Source organism: Dreissena polymorpha, chromosome 5 (assembly GCF_020536995.1).
Source record: "Dreissena polymorpha isolate Duluth1 chromosome 5, UMN_Dpol_1.0, whole genome shotgun sequence".
Taxonomy (NCBI): Eukaryota; Metazoa; Mollusca; class Bivalvia; order Myida; family Dreissenidae; genus Dreissena; species Dreissena polymorpha.
In genome coordinates this window covers 80,838,085-80,858,723 of record NC_068359.1, presented here as the reverse complement: position 1 = coordinate 80,858,723, position 20,639 = coordinate 80,838,085, and the positions used below count along the sequence as shown (strand labels likewise).

The window sequence follows — 20,639 nt, the reverse complement described above, 5'->3', positions numbered from 1 at the left end:
ATAATATATAAAGTTCTCAACAACAATACATACAAGTAAAAATGTTGAGAATCAAACCTACCAAAGCTGTCTTTTTGCATTGAGCAAACAATATAAAGTTAACAAGAGCACCGCCTTGCGGGTTAAGACCGCTCATCTATTTTTCTTTTTAAAGGTGTAGGGACCTATCTCAATTTCAATCACAAAGGAGGGAGGGGTGGAGTGGAGAGGGGTGTATAGTGTGCGGTGTGGTCATTTATTACATTATCTTCCAAAAATGCAAACAAGAGGGCCATGATGGCCCTGTATCGCTCCACTGTTTTTACTTTGCGAAAAAACGTGCAATGCGCATGAGTTGAAATGTACTCAAGCATGTGACTTTCTCTTTTTATCCCTCGTCCCACTGGGGGTTTAAAGTTGGAAGGGTGAGCATTTTTATACATGGAAAAAGTTACTACCGTGTTAACTAAACAGAATTAAAAGCACTGGAATTGTTGCACAGGTCCTTTGCTTATAACGTAGGTACATTTATCTTTCCAAAAGATATTGTCATTCTTTCTATTTCACATATTTTTAGATGCTGAAGATCAAATCTACGCATTTTATTTGAAACAGATTCACAAGACCCATAGGAATTAAAATGCCTTAACCCTTTACCAAACGACACATTTTGGACTTTCCCAATTTGAAAGAGGTTGCAGACGTCAATTAAATAAAAATGGAATATGAAGAAAATGATCAGGTAGGGTAGAAATAATTGTGATAAAAGGAGAAATTGCTCATCAACCCACACATCGCTAAGACCAACAGGCCTGAGAATATTATGATAATCTAAAGATTATTTTTTATATTTATAAATGTATTTAATTAAGTAATACATTTGACTTCTAAGATCAATTCATAACTTATATTAAGAAAATTATAAAATGGTCAGAAATATATATGGATAGTTGAGCCATTGACAATCATATCCACAATTCATGAGTCACGATTCACAAATGGAACAATGAATCATTAGTTATTCAAAAGCAGCATATAGGATAGTTAAGAACATTGCACTTCATTAATTTCAACACCTTCTCTTGGATACAAAGTTTGAGTTTACCATGCAGTATCATATATTGACTTTTCTTGAAATAATTATGTTCATGGAAGTTGTGTTTTTAAAATCAATAATATATTATTAAACTGGTTTAAACACTAAAAAAAAACATGAAATTTACATGTCATCCAAAATATTTTCATCCGGATATATGGTCACTTTCGACATATTTAAATAAAACCTGACTTTTTTCAGTTTGTAAGAAAAACATTCATAACACATGTTCTTACTTCAATGCCTTTGTAAGCAGTCACCATCTGACCTAAAATGGCACTAAATGACAGGGTTTTATCTCATGTTTACAAGATGTTGATGTTGTTGTCGGTCACAGCCAAACGGCCCCAGTAATCTCCACTGGTAAACGTCATATGTTCAGTTTTGTGACCCCTGGAGCCGAGTCAAATTTGAGCCCAGGGGCATAATTTGAACAAATTTGGTAGAGGACTAGTAGATATCACTACATACCAAATTTAGGAGCCCTAGGCTCTATAATTAAGAACAAGAAGATTTTTCAAGTTTGCACACAATAGGCCTTATTTAAGCATATGTTCATTTTTCTGACCCCTGGGGCAAGGTCAAATTTGTTCCCCAGGGGCATAATTTTAACAAACTAAGTAGAGAACTATTATATGTCACTACCTACCGAATTTGGTAGAAATAGGCCCAATGGTAATGGACAAGAAGATTTTTATATTTTGCAAAAAATGGGCCCAATATAAGCATATGTTCAATTTTGTGACCCCTGGGGAACAGTCAAATTTGATCCCAAGGGCTTAATTTGAACAAACTTGGTAGAGGACTATAAGATGTCATTACACACCAAATTTGGTATCCCTATGCCATACGGTTATGGACAAGAAGATTTTTAAAGTTTGCACAAAATAGGCCTTATATAAGCAAATTTTCAATTTTTTGACCCCCCGAGGCAGGGTCAAATTTGACCCCAGGGGCATAATTTGAACAAACTTGGTAAAAGACTATAAGATGTCACTACATACCAAATTTGGTAGCCCTTGGCCCAATGGTTATGGACAGTTAGATTTTGAAAGTTTACACAAAATAGGCCTTATATAAGCAAATGTTCAATTTTTTTACCCCCCGGGGCAGGGTCAAATTTGACCCAAGGGGCATAATTTGAACAAACTTGGTAGAGGACTATAAGAAGTCACTACATAGCAAATTTGGTAGCCCTAGGTCCAATGGTTATGGACAAGAAGATTTTTTAAGTTTGCACAAAATAGGCCTTATATAAGCAAATTTTCAATTTTTTAACCCCCCACTTCAGGGTCAAATTTGACCCCAGGGGCATAATTTGAACAAACTTGGTAGATGACTATAAGAAGCCACTACATAGCAAATATGGTAGCCCTAGGCCCAATGGTTATGGACAAGAAGATTTTTAAAGATTGCACAAAATAGGCCTTATATAAGCAAATTTTCAATTTTTTAACCCCCCACTTCAGGGTCAAATTTGACCCCAGGGGCATAATTTGAACAAACTTGGTAGAGGACTATAAGATGTCACTACATACCAAATTTGGTAGCTCTAGGCCCAATGGTTATGGACAAGAAGATTTTTAAAGTTTGCACAAAATAGGCCTTATATAAGCAAATTTTCAAATTTTTAACCCCCATGGGGCAGGGTCAAATTTGACCCCAGTGGCATAATTTGAACAAACTTGGTAGAGGACTATCAGATGTCACTACATACTAAATTTGGTAGCCCTACGCCCAATGGTTATGGACAAGAAGATTTTTAAAGTTTTCACAAAAAAGGTCTTATATAAGCAAATGTTCGATTTTTTGCCCCCCCGGGGCAGGGTCAAATTTGACCCCAGGGGCATAATTTGAACGAACGTGGTAAAGGACAATAAGATGTCACTACATACTAAATTTGGTAGCCCTAGGCCCAATGGTTATGGACAAGAAGATTTATAAAGTTTGCACAAAATAGGCCTTATATAAGCAAATTTTCAATTTTTTGACCCCCCGGGACAGGGTCAAATTTGACCCCAGGGGCATAATTTGAACAAATTTGAAAGAGATTCACCACATGAACATTTTTGAGAAATTTCATCAGAATTTGACCAGTAGTTTAGGAGATGTTTAAAGAAAAAGTTAACGCACGGACGCACTGATGCACACACGACGGACACAGGACCATGACATAAGCCCCGCTGGCCTTTGGCTAGTGCAGCTAAAAATGAGATTACCAACATATGAGCAGTAGATCTTATTTAAATGGACTTACACGCTACTTGCAGTCCAAAATCTCTGTTTCAATGATCTCTTGTGTTTTACAATCTGCTTATTTTAATTCAAGATACTCAAGACATACACTCAGCTTGTATACACTATCTGCACATAGGTTGCTGTCAATTGTCTACATGATCAAGCCCCAGGGCAAAAGTTAAGGTTTTCATGAAATCTATCTTAACCCATAGCTGTCACGTTGGCATGGTTACTGTACACATTGTAATTTGTTACTGATCACCAAGCCTATAACAGCCATTAAAAGGTCAGGACTCAAGCCAACAATTGCACGACATTCACATCCCCTCATTTAAATACAAATTATAGTTATGGCAATGGAATAACATAACTCGGCCAGCTGCTGTCAAGATTTACATCAAAACGAGTTAATCAGCTTTGCCATCAATCAATTCAACCTTTTTAAGTTACAGTTTAAATAAGTGACAAAATCAGAATAGCACTGAGTTCCACATCCTATTGCAAAAATTAGGTTTACTCTTTACTGTTTGAAATGTATATTTTTTATATTTTACTTGAGATTATATCTTTGCCCATTTAAAAATAAACATTTTATCATTTAAAAAATGTCAACATAAGACATTTTTTTTTAAATAATACCATAACAAGTTAAAATATTTTCTTTTTACAAACAAGATGCGTTTGTGAAACACAATGTCATCCTATATGACGTTTGACTTTGAAGGATGACCCTGACCTTGTGAAGGATGACCTTGACCTTTCACCACTCAAAATGTGCAGCTCCATGAGATACACATGCATGCCAAATATCAAGTTGCTATATTCAATATTGCAAAAGTATTCATAAAATAATCGATTTGGGCCACATATATTTGACCTCTGACCTTGAAGGATGACCTTGATCTTTCACCACTCAAAATGTGCAGCTCCATGAGATGCACATGCATGCCAAATATCAAGTTGCTATCTTCAATATTGCAAAAGTATTTATAAAATAAGCGATTTGGGCCACATATATTTGACCTCTGACCTTGAAGGATGACCTTGACTTTGACCTTTCACCATTCAAAATGTGCAGCTCCATGAGATACACATGCATGCCAAATATAAAGTTGCTATCTTCAATATTGCAAAAGTATTCATAAAATGAGCGATTTTGGCCATATATATTTGACCTCTGACCTTGAAGGATGACCTTGACCTTTCACCACTCAAAATGTGCAGCTTCATGAGATACACATGCATGCCAAATATGAAGTTGCTATCTTCAATATAGCAAAAGTTATTGCAAAATGTTAAAGTTGGCGCAGACAGACCAACAGACAGACAGACCAACAGACAGGGCAAAAACAATATGTCCCCCACAACTATAGTGGGGGACATAAAAATATTTTTCCCATGACAGTGATAGCTTTGATTAACATTTTATAAAGCTAGTAAAACTAATTTAATTTAAACAATATTTAACATACACATTGGTGATTTGACTGTTGATAATCAATTATTCAAATTTTCAAAATTTAACAAGTATAAAATCTGTTGTACTTTCTTTTACAGAATGGGCACCTCAGCTTGCATACAGTAGGCTTATTAATGGTAAGAAAATGCATGGATGTCACACACACTATCAGGGCCCTTGCTACACTTTAGGGGATTGGGGCCGGGGCCCTTTAATAGAGGGGGGAATTTTGCGTCGTTTTGGGCGAAAAGGGGAATTTTAGAAGATCTTTTCACCAACCATTCAACACCAAAAATTGCTTTATTTTAAAGTGATTTACATAAATATACATTTAATCCCTTTACATAAATATACATTTAATCCAAACCCAGACTTCATCAAGATAAACATTCTGATCAAATTTTATAAAGATTGGATGAAAACTGTGACCTCTACTGTCTAAACAAACAAATTGTTGACGGTTTTTCTATTATTTGACCTACATGTAGTGACTTAGTTTTTGACCTCAGATGACCCAAATACAATCCCAACCCAGATTTTATCAAGATAAACATTCTGACCAAATTAAATAAAGATTGGATGAAAACTGTGACCTCTACTGTCTACACAAGGTTTTTATGAAGGTTACATCTGATGGGAAATAGAAGTTATGAGCATTTTTCAAAACCTTAACGCAGATTTGAAACCGAAATGCTGACCCTAAGTTCAAGGTCAAGGGGGTCCGAATTTGTGTGCGTATGGAAATGCCTTGTCCATATATACATGCATACTAAATATGAAGGTTACATCTGAAGCGACACAGAAGTTATGAGCATTTTTCAAAACTAAACGCAGATTTCAAAACCTAAACGCGGACCCTAAGTTCAAGGTCAAGGTTAAAGGTAGTCCATATAAACAGACTCCCAGAGCCTTTGATAATTTTTGCTATGGTGGCTCTGGCAGTCCATATGCACCCCTTCATAAACATGGGTGCAGTTCAGCGCAGCGAATCCGTGCGCTTAAATAAACCAAAACGTAAAGTGTGACGGAAAGACGGACGGACGGTCCGATCACCATATGCCCTCCTTTGGGGGCATTAAAATTTGCCTAAGTTCAGGGACACATGCAAAAATATTGTACCATACACACAAAATGTCTTGCATGTCTACATAATATGAACGAGAGCGCCGATGGCGTTAAAAGCATAGGTGCAAGATACAGGGAAGAATGGCGTCACGTGGTATAATGTAGTTCGATATCGCCATCCGCGAATTTCTCAAATCAATAATTTCAAACAATTACCGACTATTTAAATAGATAATCTTTCCATTTACATCAGTGTTTGAAACGCTTATGAAAAATAATTACCCAAGCCTTTCAAAATTTAAGCACGGACAGATCTGTATCGAACTATTGTTTTCACAAATGAAAATAGACGCTACCCTATTCGTTTGCGTCAAGAATTTTATGTAAAACTTGTGGTAAGCGTTAGATGCAGACGTGCACAACAGATTGAGTTCTGAATACAGATTTCTGAATGCAGATTTTTATAGAAACTCCTCACAGCAGTTACTTCCCTTGCTTCGCCCGGTCAGTAACTTCTAGTATAAGGGAGGCCACTGCGTAGGAGATTGAGATTTATAGTGCAGATAGAATTGTTTTACGAACGAAATTTGTTTTAGGTTATAAGAAGATTTTTTGACATAAAACGGTCATAGAAAAATTCACTAAAAACGGTGTCAGCAATATTCTTGGGAGAAAACGTTAGAAAAACGTTTCCAAAAAAAAATTGTAAGAATGACCATATACTAAATTAAATAGATATTTCGTCTGATTTTTGATCAGGTAAGGCTTCATAAAGGGCAACCAATTGATGTGGATTTTTGAAATGTGGTATATACCATAAGCATAGGTGCGTAAACGCACCTATGCTAAAAACCTCACTGTAAAGTTTCATGTATACACACAGAAAACTGAGAGTAGAGTTCACAACCAGAAGTGCACAATGTCAATTTTGTGTTGCCAACTTGACTGTCAGTTTTGTCACTATAGTTTATAATCTTGTCACGTTAATTATTCAAAATGTGCCTAAGTTCAGGGACACCTGACCCTGCCAAGAACATTGCTGGATACATGAAAATAACGTTTATGGTTTATTCATAGTATAAACAAAAATTCTACAGAGTTTCATAAAAAAGGTTTTTAAAAAAGTGCCTGTCCCGTGAAATGAACACAAGACTTATAGAAGCAAAAGGTAGTCCTAAAAGCTATATCAGTAATACATGTTTTTACTAATATTACAATGAAAAACTTTACAAACACATTATTTTTTGTTGATTTTGATTGACAATTATCAATAAACAAATCTATTGTTTAACATTTTTCTAATGAGTGTTTTTTTGCTTGTTTGAATATAAAGCAAGTGTCCTTTTCTTTAGTTTTCATTTTTCCAAACTGTGAAAAGTCCCTTTAATTTTCTCTGAAAAAAACACAATTCTTGAGTAACATGTTTCACACAGATTTGTCCCTTAGTTTCATTATGTGCTAAAACATAACATGCTTAATTCAAGTATTACCCAGAACACATTTAAGTAAAAACAAAAATTAAGTTAAATGAAATAAGTCAATATATATTTTTTACCTGTATTCTGAAGTTATAATTGGGCTTTGTCCCTTGCTGTCAAAAAAGGCTATTTCTCTAGTCATACCTGACTAGATACATTCTGGTACAAACAGGAATTCATTCTATTATATAATGCTAATTGATGAAATAAAGGAATTATTGGGGAAATAAGGACAAACTGTAAACCTATAGTCCACTCCAGTAAAACCTGTAGGGGATTTATAATCTGGTCAGCTCTAAACCCAGAATTAGCAGATTACCACACAACTTAGGTTTTTAACAATATGACATTAGAAAATAAGTAATATACAAACAACATCATTTTTCACAAAATGCAATTGAGTGGTACACAAAGTTAACGATACAACTCTTGATTAGACACATCAAACAAAAGCGTAGTCACACATGTTTATACAACTGTTCTAAATAAACTACAATCTGCTTACAGCAACTACCAAATTAAGGATGACATATGAAGCAGCTGCTGCTACTGCTGATAATGACGACCTATGTGCACCAGTAGCAATACTTTTTAATGGCTACTTTTACATTTGAAATAGGGTTATCAGGCAATAGAAATCTATCCAGGTATAAAGGACCTTTTGCCAATCTGGAATATCGCTGGTTCAACAAATGTTGTCGCCACATTTTGAACACAATTCAAATTATATTTAAATGCAATTGTCGCCATCAAATAGAACAAGAAACCGTCGGAGACGGGTGATGCTCCCCGAAGTTTTTTTTTGTCACAATACTGCACTATATATTCAGATAAAAGGAAACGTCATGAGGGCACAGTAGTTGGGGGGACAATAATTTTTTGATAGAATATTTCAAAGGGCCATAACTCTGTGAAAAAACATCTCACCAAAACCCGCTGATAATATGCACAGCTCCTCTTGGTAGTGAAGCTTCCCATAAAGTTTCATTGAATTCCGGTCATTAGTTGCTGAGAAATAGCCCGGACAAGAATTGCACTATATGTACAGTTAATGGAAAATTTCAAAAATTTCAAAGGGCCATAACTCTGTGAAAAATCATCCGACCAGAACCCACTGATAACATGCACATCTCCTCTTAGGAGTGAAGCTTCCTATAAAGTTTCATTGAATTCCGGTCATTAGTTGCTGAGAAATAGCCTGGACAAAAATTGTGCACGGACGGACAGGCGAAGCGGCGACTATATGCTCCCCCCAAAATAAATTTTGGAGGAGCATAAATAACACCAGAAGTATGTTCAAAACTTAATACACTGTAACTCCAATATAGTGCGGTCCGTTATAACGCTGTGTCCAATATAACGCAGGGTTGCTTGGATCCCGTTTTTTCTCCAACCTTCCATTTCTGATTCAAATCCATGTCATGCATCTTCATGTATTTTCAGAAAATTCAAAGAAGGTGGCGATCACAGCTTGATTGCTTTATCCGTCCGTTTAACTGATTTTAAGCGATTTTAAGCGATTATAGGTTAAACAACACTCGACAGCTAATTGGTGCTAATCTGTTGTGTAATATCAATAAAGGTGTGAACACTCGCGAGTCAGTGTTTATTACATGTATTCCCTATCAGAGTGGTTCGCTAATTTCAATAAGGTAAGTGCAAGCGGAACAATTTTCACATTAAAGTTATTCAAAACAATTACCTGTTTATGTTTTGTATTTATTAGGGCTGCAACGAATCCAAAAAATGTGTTCGGATCCGAATCCAAATAAGGTTTCTTCCGATTTTTTTCGGATCCGGATCCATCAGATAAGAGAAAATTAGAAATTCTGTCTAAATTAAAGAAATCAATGTTTTAGAAGTCTATTTTGAATAAAAAACATTAAAAATTAATTAACAATAAACATAACAAATTTCTTGTTTAACATTGACTTGTAGCAATGTCAGAATAAAACGAAACCTCAACACCTATTCACTTAATAGTGTGCTCTTTAACATACACTTTTCACTGTTCATGCAGTTTGATGTTTGTATAAAAAAAAATTAACATATCAACATTGTCCGGGTCCAGGCAAGCCCTATAAGCACTGACGAGGTCTCCTGCTGTAGAGAAGATTCTCTCACTGGGAATTGAGGTTCCTTGCATCACAAGATAGCATTTAAACTTAGTATATGACAAACGATGCTTTCAAGAAATTCATGATGCAGGAACACAATTTGACAGGTCACGAAATTATGCAAAATTTACCTGAATAACATTCCAGCCACATTGGATCCACTACCATTGTTTTTAATACAACTCAGAAAGACAATAAGGATTGAAAACTTACTTATTGCCATAAGGAATTGCATTTGTAATGTGTAAATCCTCCATGATTTTGAATTAGTTTTGCTTTCGGCGCTCATTATGGAATGTCCAATGACACTCGTAGACAATAAAAGCCGAAAGATCTCCTATTTGACTGTCACACGTCAATAAATATCGACTATTATGCGTATCTTGTATCTTTTAAACAGAACCAGTCTGTATAAAAATCAATAATCTTGGAAACAGCGCTAGGTTACATACAACTATGAAAATAAATATTCGGAACCAAAATTTCCAGGGGTGGATCCGTATCGGGAATCTGAAGTTGGATCCGATATCATCGGATATTTCGGGTACCCGTTGCAGGCCTAGTATTTATCGTGTATTGTATTTCATTGTATAAACTATGGCTGTGTAAGTGTGTTATCGTTTATTATATGCTATACATGCTTGATAAATAAAAAGATCTTTGTGTATGTTTAATGTTTCAGTACATATATGAAAAATAAATTTAACAAGAGATGTGTTTGTCAGAAACACAATGCCCCCTAATGCGCCAGCTTTTTTTTTTTACCTTTGACCTTGAAGGATGACCTTGACCTTTCACCACTCAAAATTTGCAGCTCCATGAGATACACATGCATGCCAAATATCAATTTGCTATGTTCAATATTTCAAAAGTTATTGCAAAACTTTACTGTACAGTAAAGTTTTGGGACAGAATGACAGACAGAAAGACAGGCCAAAAACAATATACCCCCGATCTATCGATCCGGGGGCATTAAAATCCTAACAACTTATTTACATGCTAACGCAGTGTAATTGTTAACAGAGATTTACTTAAATTTGTGCCTGTTATCAGAAAATCCACGGGAAGCATGATTTTTACATGCTGCGTATGACGCAATAAAACATTTCTTTGTTGGATTATCGGATAAATGTGCACATTAGAAAAGCAGTATGTATACTGTTATTGTTCGATTCGGTTTATATGCATGTATTTGCGGATGACAACACATCATGACAATACACAGGACATATATTATAGGATATACTATACCTGTTTTTATAGCCCCCTTAAATAAATAAGCTCAAAACTTATAACGCTGTCCGTTAATAACGCTGTTGCATGGCTTAGACCCCGTCATCCGCGTTATATTGGAGTTACAGTGTATTCCAGTTCTTTGCTACTGTAGGAAGTATACAATTTATAACACTATTTATTAAACATCTTAAATAATAGTAACCCTCTTGCAAACAAAAACATTACAAAATAGTACAAAATAATAACTAGTCAGATGTTTGTAAAAAAAATAATTTAAAGTTAGATTTCAAGGGAAATGAGGGCTTACTCTGCCATTAGCTAAACTAGCCAATGGCAACAAATAAGGAAATTTAACTATAAACAAGGGCTGTTTGTAAAACATGCATGCCCCCCATATGGGCTGTCCGTTGTAGTGGCAGCCATTGTGTGAATTACGATTTTTGTCACTGTGACCTTGACCTTTGACCTAGTGACCTGAAAATCAATAGGGGTCATCTGCTAGTCACGATCAATGTACCTATGAAGTGTTATGATCCTAGGCAAAAGCGTTCTTGAGTTATCATCCGAAAATCATTTTACTATTTCGGGTCACCGTGACCTTGACCTTTGACCTTGTGACCTAAAAATCAATAGGGGTCATCTGCAAGTCATGATCAATCTACCTATGAAGTTTCATGATCCTAGGAGTATGCGTTCTCGAGTTATCATCCAAAAACCATTTTACTATTTCGGGTAACCGTGACCTTGACCTTTGACCTAGTGACCTCAAAATCAATAGGGGTCATCTGCGAGTTATGATCAATCTACCCATGAAGTTTCATGATCCTAGGCGTATGCATTCTTGAGTTTTCATCCGGAAACCATTTTACTATTTCGGGTCACCGTGACCTTGACCTTTGACCTAGTGACCTCAAAATCAATAGGGGTCATCTGCAAGTCATGATCAATCTACCCATGAAGTTTCATGATCCTAGGCGTATGCGTTCTTGAGTTATCATTCAACAAGGGACAAAATTGTCACAAAACCAGGTTTTCATTGTGAAAAAAAATCTGATAAAGGGAGACAACTCAAACTGAACTTTTGAAATGAACAAACAAAATTAACCCCCTTTGTAAGTTTGTTTTAAAATAAATCTATTTTTAGTCGTTGCGACCTTGACATTGGAGATATTGACATGATTCTTTCGTGCGACACACCGTCCCATGATGGTGAACAAATGTGCCAAATTATTTTAAAATCTCATAATGAATGACATATTTATAGCCCAGACAAGCTCATTTATGGCTATTTTTTACCTTTGAACTAAAAGTGTGACCTTGACCTTGGAGATATTGATGTAATTTTTTCGCGCAACACACCGTCTAATTATGGTTAACAAATGTGCCAAATGATTTTAAAATCTGACAATGAACGACAAAGTTATGGCCCGGACAAGCTTGTTCCGCCTGCCCGCCAGCCAGCCCGCCCGCATTCGCCAATCTAGTAACCAGTTTTTTCCTTCGGAAAACATGGTTAAAAACCTGGTTAAAAACCATTTTACTATTCCAGGTCACCGTGACCTTGACCTTTGACCTAGTGACCTCAAAATCAATAGGGGTCATCTGCGAGTCATGATCAATGTACCTATGAAGTTTCATGATCCTAGGCCCAAGCGTTCTTGAGTTATCGTCTGACAACCACCTGGTGGACGGACAGACCGACCGACCGACAGACCGACATGAGCAAAGCAATATACCCCCTCTTCTTCGAAGGGGGGCATAAAAATTCCATTTGGCAACAAGGTTTTTTACATTATTACCCATAAAATATCCAAAATAAAAAGCATTTAGACATAAAAAGGTAAATTTGGCTTCAGAAAATTTTGAGCCAGGGGAAGCCCTGGAAAGGTAGGTTTAAAGATGGGATGCTAGATAGTGTCTGTGTACAAAAAACTAAACTATGGCAGGTAAAGAGAGAGCTTGATAGTGTTTTCTAACCTCTCCAAAGGTGGGGTCCAACAATGCATTGTGCTCCATGATTTCACCCTGTAAATATGTACAACATAATATAAGCAAAACAAAATGTGTAATGTCAAACAAACTCAAATGTTTATACGATAAAATAAGCACATTCAGCATAAACAAATTATACTTGCGCCTATGCTCTACTTACTGTTATAATGAACATGTTCAGAGCCCAGTGTCAACACTGTCTCAATAGCAGCAAGAATGTTGTAACAACATTCTAATTACCTTTGAAACACATCTTTTTTACACTGAACTGCAGTTTTGAACCAGCTCTAATTGTTGCATGCAAATTCAGACACCTGAGTCCGTTCTGAACAGAACCAGTTTGTGAGCGTGTGTTTGTGTGAGTGTGTGTGTACTATTTCATACAAAAGTAATTGATTTTAGGCAAACCAGCCAGGCCTGGTACCATTATAATAAGGAACATCAACAATGGGCAAATGTTTAAGTATTGAATTAAAATGTGTAATTTTTTACACATTCCTATTCTGGTTCAGGTTTTACCATACTTTTCTAAAAATAGACATCTGATTGAAATTAACTTTCACATCGAAAGTATTCGGCCGATTAGTAAACTCCTGCGGTTTTTTAAATATATTTCTAATTTATTTTTTAGTCAAAAATCAAAAATGAAATTAAGGCAGCAGCAATATCAGCTGTTGACAACAGGTTAGCAGATCATTTTTCTAGTTGGCATTTCATTGATAGTCATAGAAAGACATTACAAGAGACCTTACTTTGAACCAGCCAGATCTGTTACAATTACAATAAGGAACATCAACAGTGTCACTATCAGAGCCCTTCTACATGACACTTGAAGCTTGTTTTCTGCACAAAAAGAGGAGTGTCAAATTTAGGTTAATCTGCCATGACAATGGTTGGAGCTTATTGTCCTTATGAGAAGTTTTGAAGTTATACTGCGTTAAAATGTGTTGAAGATATTCATACTGGACATACAAGTTTTTGTGGTCATAAGATTTCTGATGCTGCTATTACAGAATCACTTGGGTTGTTTGCCACCAGTCTTTTACAAAATCAGGTGTTAAAATTCTTATAACATTTATTTAGAATTATACATTAACGTATAGTTTTTCTTTAGAAACTTGACAATAATGCTATCATCTGAAGACTTAATATAAAATGGCACATGTCAACAGGTAGAGGCAGAATATAAACATTTTGTTTGGTGAGCAGACTTGGTACATCTACATGCGGTACTTGCATTTAATTTTTCATGCCTTGGGGACAATAGGCCTCAAATTATTTCACATTGGGCTTATTTCTTGTAAATGCCATCTCTTTAAACGACTTAAGGACAATAGGCCTAACATAGTAACTTTGGGGTTATTTCTTATCCTTGCAATCACTTTAAACGACTTGGGGACAAGTCACAATAGGCCTCAAATAGTAACTTTGAGTGATTTTTTTACCATGCCATAACTTTTAACGACTTGGGGACACTAAGCCTCAAATAGTATCTTTGGGTTTATTTCTTGTCCTTGCCATCACTTTAACGACTTAAGGACAATCAGGGGGGCACGCGTATACGGGAGCTTACCGCGTTTATGTGAGAAAGTTGTTGCAAAACTTCAAAGATGGCGTCGTTTGTTGGATTTTCTTAAAGGAAGGGAAGATATTTTCACCCGGTTAGCCCCTTTGTATTTATAATTATTTTAAATGAATACGCCGTTTCGGCTCTCCGGTGTGTGTGCTTCTCTCGGTTTTTTGTTTCAAGATCGTAGACGTCGGGATAAAAAAGTTATTGAAGGAAACCCGTCCACAAATCTGTTGTCTACTTACGGGACGTTCGAGAAATTGGATGTACAAATATCATTTTCTCTTATAATACACAGTATTGACACACGTGAACAGTAAAATATAAATAAAATCATGATTATTTCATTTTACCGACGCCGTTTTATCACTGATAATTAATTTATTGGCAAACATTATTGGTTTAACCCCCTTATTTGGAACTGACTTCCTTTTAAGCACATTTTGGGACCTGACTTCCAAATGACAAACAGCTCTTTCATATGTAAAAGAGCTTGACATGATATACCTACCCATCTTAAATAAAGTGTATATGTGTTCTTCAATATTATAGTTTTATAGCATGTTACGTGGTGCAATATAAGTGTTTTCTTAATCACTTTACGTACTGTAGAATAATAATAATGCTGTTCAAAAAACCTGCCGACCAATTGAATCAATTCACCTATTTTCAAGAAGATGGGTTGTGTGGTGGCTGATGTACGAGATAATAGAACGTTTATCTTTCAGTAATATTATAATTAATTTCATGTATTTTATGACGTGTCGACCTTATTCTGCTATGAACTTTTTTTAACCATTCTATTACTGTCTTTTCAGATGATGCAGGTTAAAGGGCGAAAATAAGTGCATCTTTCGTTGCAGTATATGTAATGAGGAATTTTACATCAGGGGAGGATTGAGATATCATGCCCCATTCATGGACCACATGAGTTTAAATGTAGAATATGCAAGAAAGAATTCTTCAACAGAGCCGGACTAAAACAGCAAATAAAAAACACGAACACATGTACAGCTGATGTTTGCAGTGTTTTTGTTTTATTTATAAAGTCTACATAGACACGTCTGACAAATAATTGCTATGAGTGCTACTTACTTACACGTTTTATTCCGTATATGTCATGATTCTAGTTTCTCACTTTGTTATGAAAATAAACCATTATCTGTGTTACGTCATTTCTTCCTACGATGTCTCTGCATAAATTTTCAATTGTATTCAGCACTTACATACATGATAAAAAAAAATTGGGTCGTATTTAATTCGTTATGAATTTGACATATTAACATTACTTACGATTAGATGGCAATGTTAGGAATAAACGAAATAATCTTTCTAAGTGAACCAATACTTTATTCCCTCAATACAACAGTCATAAATAGTATGTATTTGCAAAGAGAAAAAACATACATGTATAAAAAATATATTGATCACTTCTACTGAAATCATATCGTGTAATGCATTTGCACAAATCTTTCTATCCACTACAAATTCACTTTTTGCGATTATAATATAGTGACCAACTCAGAACTGGTTTAAAAGAAGGTCGTCCAAAATGTGTCACATCAAAGTCACATACATGTATCAGTATCGTTATGGTAAAACGCGTCGAATATCATTGTATTAAATAAACAATTTATATTTAAGTATCATAAAAAAACATCCACCGATATGCATCTTCTAAGCAGATGTCAGGTATTCCAAATTGCTTCATGTATTCCGAATCGCAACAATGGCAGTATTTGGTTACATCAACCTTAAACTAGTATCAAACCGGCTTTACCCTCTTCTGTTTTTCATTACACTTTTATTGTAGGTATATGTCAGAGGGGGTAATCACGTGACAAACAATATGGCGACGTCCATGCCGAGGCAGGTATTTTTCGTCGTTTAATACCATTTATTACGTGTATTATTATTTTTTATTCAGATCACTTTCCAGCCATATTAGGAAGAAAGTTACTGGCTTTTATTTCACAGTAATATTCGCTCTATATCTCGACTTTACCCGGTGCGAAGTTTCTTAGCGGGATGACCTCATTAGTGCTCCACTAAGAAAATTTGCGTGGAGTAAAGTCGAGATATAAAGCGAATTTAAATACGAAATAAACGCTAATGGACTTTTTACTGATATGGCTGGAAAGTGAGCGTCATTTAAAAAATAAACAGAAGTAATAAAGGGTATAAAACGGCGAAAAATAACTGTCTCGGTATGGACGTCGCCATCTTGATTATCACGTGATTACCCCCTCTGATATGTGATTGTTTGGCAAGGTACTTCGACGTAATCTTTTTTGTTTGATTGGTGGGTTTTCATGTACCTATCGCATTCTAGAGCGGTACACACTTCGTTACGCCGTCTTTTTTAATCTTGGCATCCTCAACATATATAACTGGCGTCTAGATATCTGGAAATAGTAAGCATAGTATTCCGTTGGATGCATATTCAAACATAAGTATGTCCATATGTGTTAAAATAAACAGGTAAGAATTACACTGTGTTTATAATACCGTCGAATGTCTTATATTACACACACTAAATGTTAGCGTTAAGTACGCGATAAAACATATAATAATACAATTTAATAATAAAACAATTAATAGAAAAAAGAAAACTCTTGATTTCTTCAAGTGAAAATGTTTTCCAAGACATTCGCACCAATGCGGAATTCATTCACGAAAGTTATTTCGCATAAAACCTTGTAACATAGGAAAGAGCTGTTAATCATTTGGAAGTCAGGTCCCAAAATGTGCTTAAAAGGAAGTTTAGTTCCAAAAATGGGGGTTAACCCGTTATAATTTGGCATTAAATGAATTAATAGACATAACAACGCGTCGAGATAATAAAATATTCGTGATTTATGTTATATTTTACTGTACACATGCACAAATACTGTTTATTATGAGAGAAAATGATATTCGAACATCCAACATCTCGAAGGTCAAGAAATTAAACAACAAATTTGTCGACGGTTTTGCTTCAATAACTTTTTTATTCCGACGTCTACGGTTTTGAAACAAAAAACCGAGGGGAGCACAAACACCGTAGAGCCGAAAGGGCTTATTCATTTAAAAGAAATATAAATATAAACTGGCTTACCAGGTGAAAATATCCGCTACTCCTTCACTAAAAACACTTAAACGACGCCATCTTTGAGGTTTTGCAACAACTTTCTCACTTAAACGCGGTAAGCTCCCGTATACGCGTGCCCCCCTGACAATAGGCCTCAAAAAGTAACTTTTGGGTTATATCTTGTGAATGCCATCACTTTAAACGACTTAAGGACAATAGGCTTCAAATATTAACATTGGGCTTATTTCTTGTCAATGCCATCACTTCAAACGACTCAAGGACAATAGGCCGCAAATAGAAACTTTGAGTGATTTTTTTACCGTGCCATCACTTTAGACTTAGGGATAATAGGCCTCAAATAGTAATTTTGAGTGATTTTTTTACCATGCCGTCACTTTAAATGACAAAGGGACAATAGGCTTCAAATAGTAACTTTGGGGTTTTTTGGGGTTATTTCTTATCCTTGCCATCACTTTAAATGACTTGGGGACAATAGGCCTCAAATAGTAACTTTAAGTGATTTTTCGACCATGCCATCACTTTACCGTAGGTTTCCACGTATAGCGCGCAGTGTTTTACCTCCAAAATTCAAATTAAAAAGCTGGTGCGCGCTATACATTGATACATCACTATCCTGGCTGCTAAATTAGTAAAAAATATGTTGTGTAATCGTAAATAATCAAAATGGCCACCATGTTTTTTTCCAGAAAACTACCACCCTATAATCGTACAGACTGAGGGGCTATTGTCGAAACAACAAGAAGTCGCTACTGGTAGATATGAACGCGGTAGAAGAAGTTTTGGTCAAAAATAAATTTGTTTAAATAAACTTGCGGACATTTCTTTGTTTGTGTTTTTACACTTCTTTTTGATGAATTTCGATGGGGATTGTTGTTGACATTCCGGAGAGCAGGCAAGGGCAGGTGCGAACAGGGTCTTTTTTGCGGGTAACGGTAGGTGTGAAAGGGAGTCATTTTGCACTTTGTAATTGGCAGATGTTATTGCGTAATATGTGCCACGACTTGTTAAGACGTAATTGACATTTGAGACACTAATTGACACTTGAGAACGTGAAGATATGCAATTGCATTTTGTGTGTATAAATATTGAACATTCAACAGCGGTGTACCTTTACAACTGTATCCCTGTCTCCCATGCGACATTCAAATTTACCGGTAATGCCCATGCTTTCCCCGAGGAAAAATCACACGATGTACACTAATTCTTTTTTTCTCACGTTTTTCACGAAATGCATGTGGACTGTTAATCTTTTGCTAGAAAATTACAAAATTGTCAAAAAAGTATAGTGCTATGCAACCCATGCTCCTAATCATAATGACGCTTCCTATTTTGAATGCTTAATTAAGCTTTCCAATGCCCCGGATTATTGGATTGTGCAATAGTAAAATGGCGGCCATTTTCGGTCCGATTTGGTGGTTTTATTGTCTTTAAATATATTTTTCTCCATTTTTGCATTAAAAAAAGCCTGCGCGCTATACACGGGAGCGCGCTATACGTGGAAACCTACAGTAAACGACTTGGGGACAATAGGCATCAAAAAGTAACTTTGGGGTTATTTCTTGTCCTTGCCATCACTTTAAATGACTTGAGCTTCAAATAGTAACGTAACTAATGTTGAGTGATTTTTGACCATATGCCATCACTTTTCACGACTTGGGGACAATAGGCCTAAAATAGTAACTTTGGGGTTATTTCTTATCCTTGTCATCACTTTAAACAACATATTGGGACAATAGGCTTCAAATAGTAACTTTGGGGTTATTTCCTGGTCCAGCTGCTGCAGTGAAGGCAATGACAGGGTGATGACGTGATACATTGAGATCAAACAGCCTGTTGACACCAACACCTATCAAACTTGTCATTTAAAGCGCAGCTACCTTATAATAAGCTTATGTTGTGGAGAATAACATTTTGCCCATCCAGAAATGGGACCACAGGTTTCACCTGTAGGACTTTGTTTACAGTTGCTTAGTATTTTTTAGCATTATTTGTGTGGCTAATTTATTCTAATGTATGAAATAATACACACAACTCAGACTGGTTTTCTCTCCAGACAGACTGACTGGTGTCTGCTAATTAACAAGACATGCAAATCTGAAAACAAATTAAAATTAAATGCATACAGATTGACAGAAAGGTGCAGCAAAACTAAGCAATTTTGCAATTCAGAAAAATAATTTCTTTGAGAATCTGATTGAGAAGTTATCTTACAAAAGCTAGAAACAAGATGGCCCTAGGTTTCTTACCTGAGTCAAAGTTATCATCACAGCTTTTATGCAATTCAATATAGTTTGATGACAGTATTAATTTGCCAAGCTTCACACATGGAACTTACATTTATTAGTTTTTTATGCAAGCTACAACTCTTACAAAAGAACGCTTAACATTGCAAAAACTGTATTGCATTTAAGTTTCTTGATTTTTATGTTACATTTAATGCCAGTTTTGATAAAAATCTTTTATGGAGAAATGGTCATCATATTAAGAGAGTCAATAATTAAAAGTATTTTCAAACAAATGTAAGCCTGTATGCTTTTTAAAAACCCATAAGGAGTTTATTTTTTATTCTTTAGTTTAGAAAAAATTTCGCGGGAGGTAGGCTGTAGAAAGAGGAAATAAAAAAAAATATGAAATTTAAAATACATTTATTTTTTCATCGAAATAACAGAGCAAGTTTCTTTGTCTTCCAGAAAAAAATGAGTTTAAACAACAGTGATTATTGGCATACGTGAGAAATAAACCTGACTAAAACTATCCTAGAAATCTGTAAATCTTATTTAAATTTGGGATACAACATATATGAAAAAGATCAACGATCAAGCGCTTAAATTTAGCACTTACACACCCACATATGAGTAAATAATCAATTTTGCATGTCATTTTTGTTGCAACAGTTTTAAATCTTTATTAATTTTGATTCATGCCTTTTAACCATGGTAAAGGTGTATACTTAAATTACATTTAATTACAGTATACTTATACATGTATTAAAAAAAAACAACATATTTTAACAAAAGAGTCTTTAGGGTCAAAATGAAAAGATCTACGTGCAAATACTAACTAGTAGAAAAATGACTGGCGTTAAGTTGATAAATAAGTAAATCGCAAAACTTTAGTGGCAAAAAAAAAAGATAAGATCGTGACAAGCCATAAACTTATTCTAGCTTGAGGATCAATCGTAACCCTATTTGATAGGCTATTCAACTTTTGCCAAACATGTCTGCATGCCGTAAGGTAATTTTTGGTCTATATAACTGTAACCCCAAGTCATATACCAAACATTTTGAGCATTCATTAACAACTTTACAATGAATAACA

The 20,639-nt window shown here is 35.4% G+C and overlaps 1 protein-coding gene across 7 annotated transcripts in view; it reads right to left on the bottom strand.

Annotated features, from left to right (window-relative positions):
- LOC127882082 (protein NDRG3-like) overlaps nt 1-20,639 on the bottom strand; it is a 95,135-nt gene that overhangs the window by 31,005 nt on the left and 43,491 nt on the right. For 5 of the 7 annotated variants that reach the window (XM_052430517.1, XM_052430518.1, XM_052430513.1 and 2 more), the window contains exon 2: nt 12,646-12,693. The exons of 1 other annotated variant lie outside the window; for it this stretch is intronic. In XM_052430517.1, the coding sequence (XP_052286477.1) occupies nt 12,646-12,684 (39 nt within the window). In that variant the 5' untranslated portion in view covers nt 12,685-12,693. Of the gene's footprint in view, nt 1-12,645; nt 12,694-12,820; nt 12,927-20,639 lie in introns of those variants that run through there. One more of the 7 variants, XM_052430516.1, reaches the window with a different exon arrangement.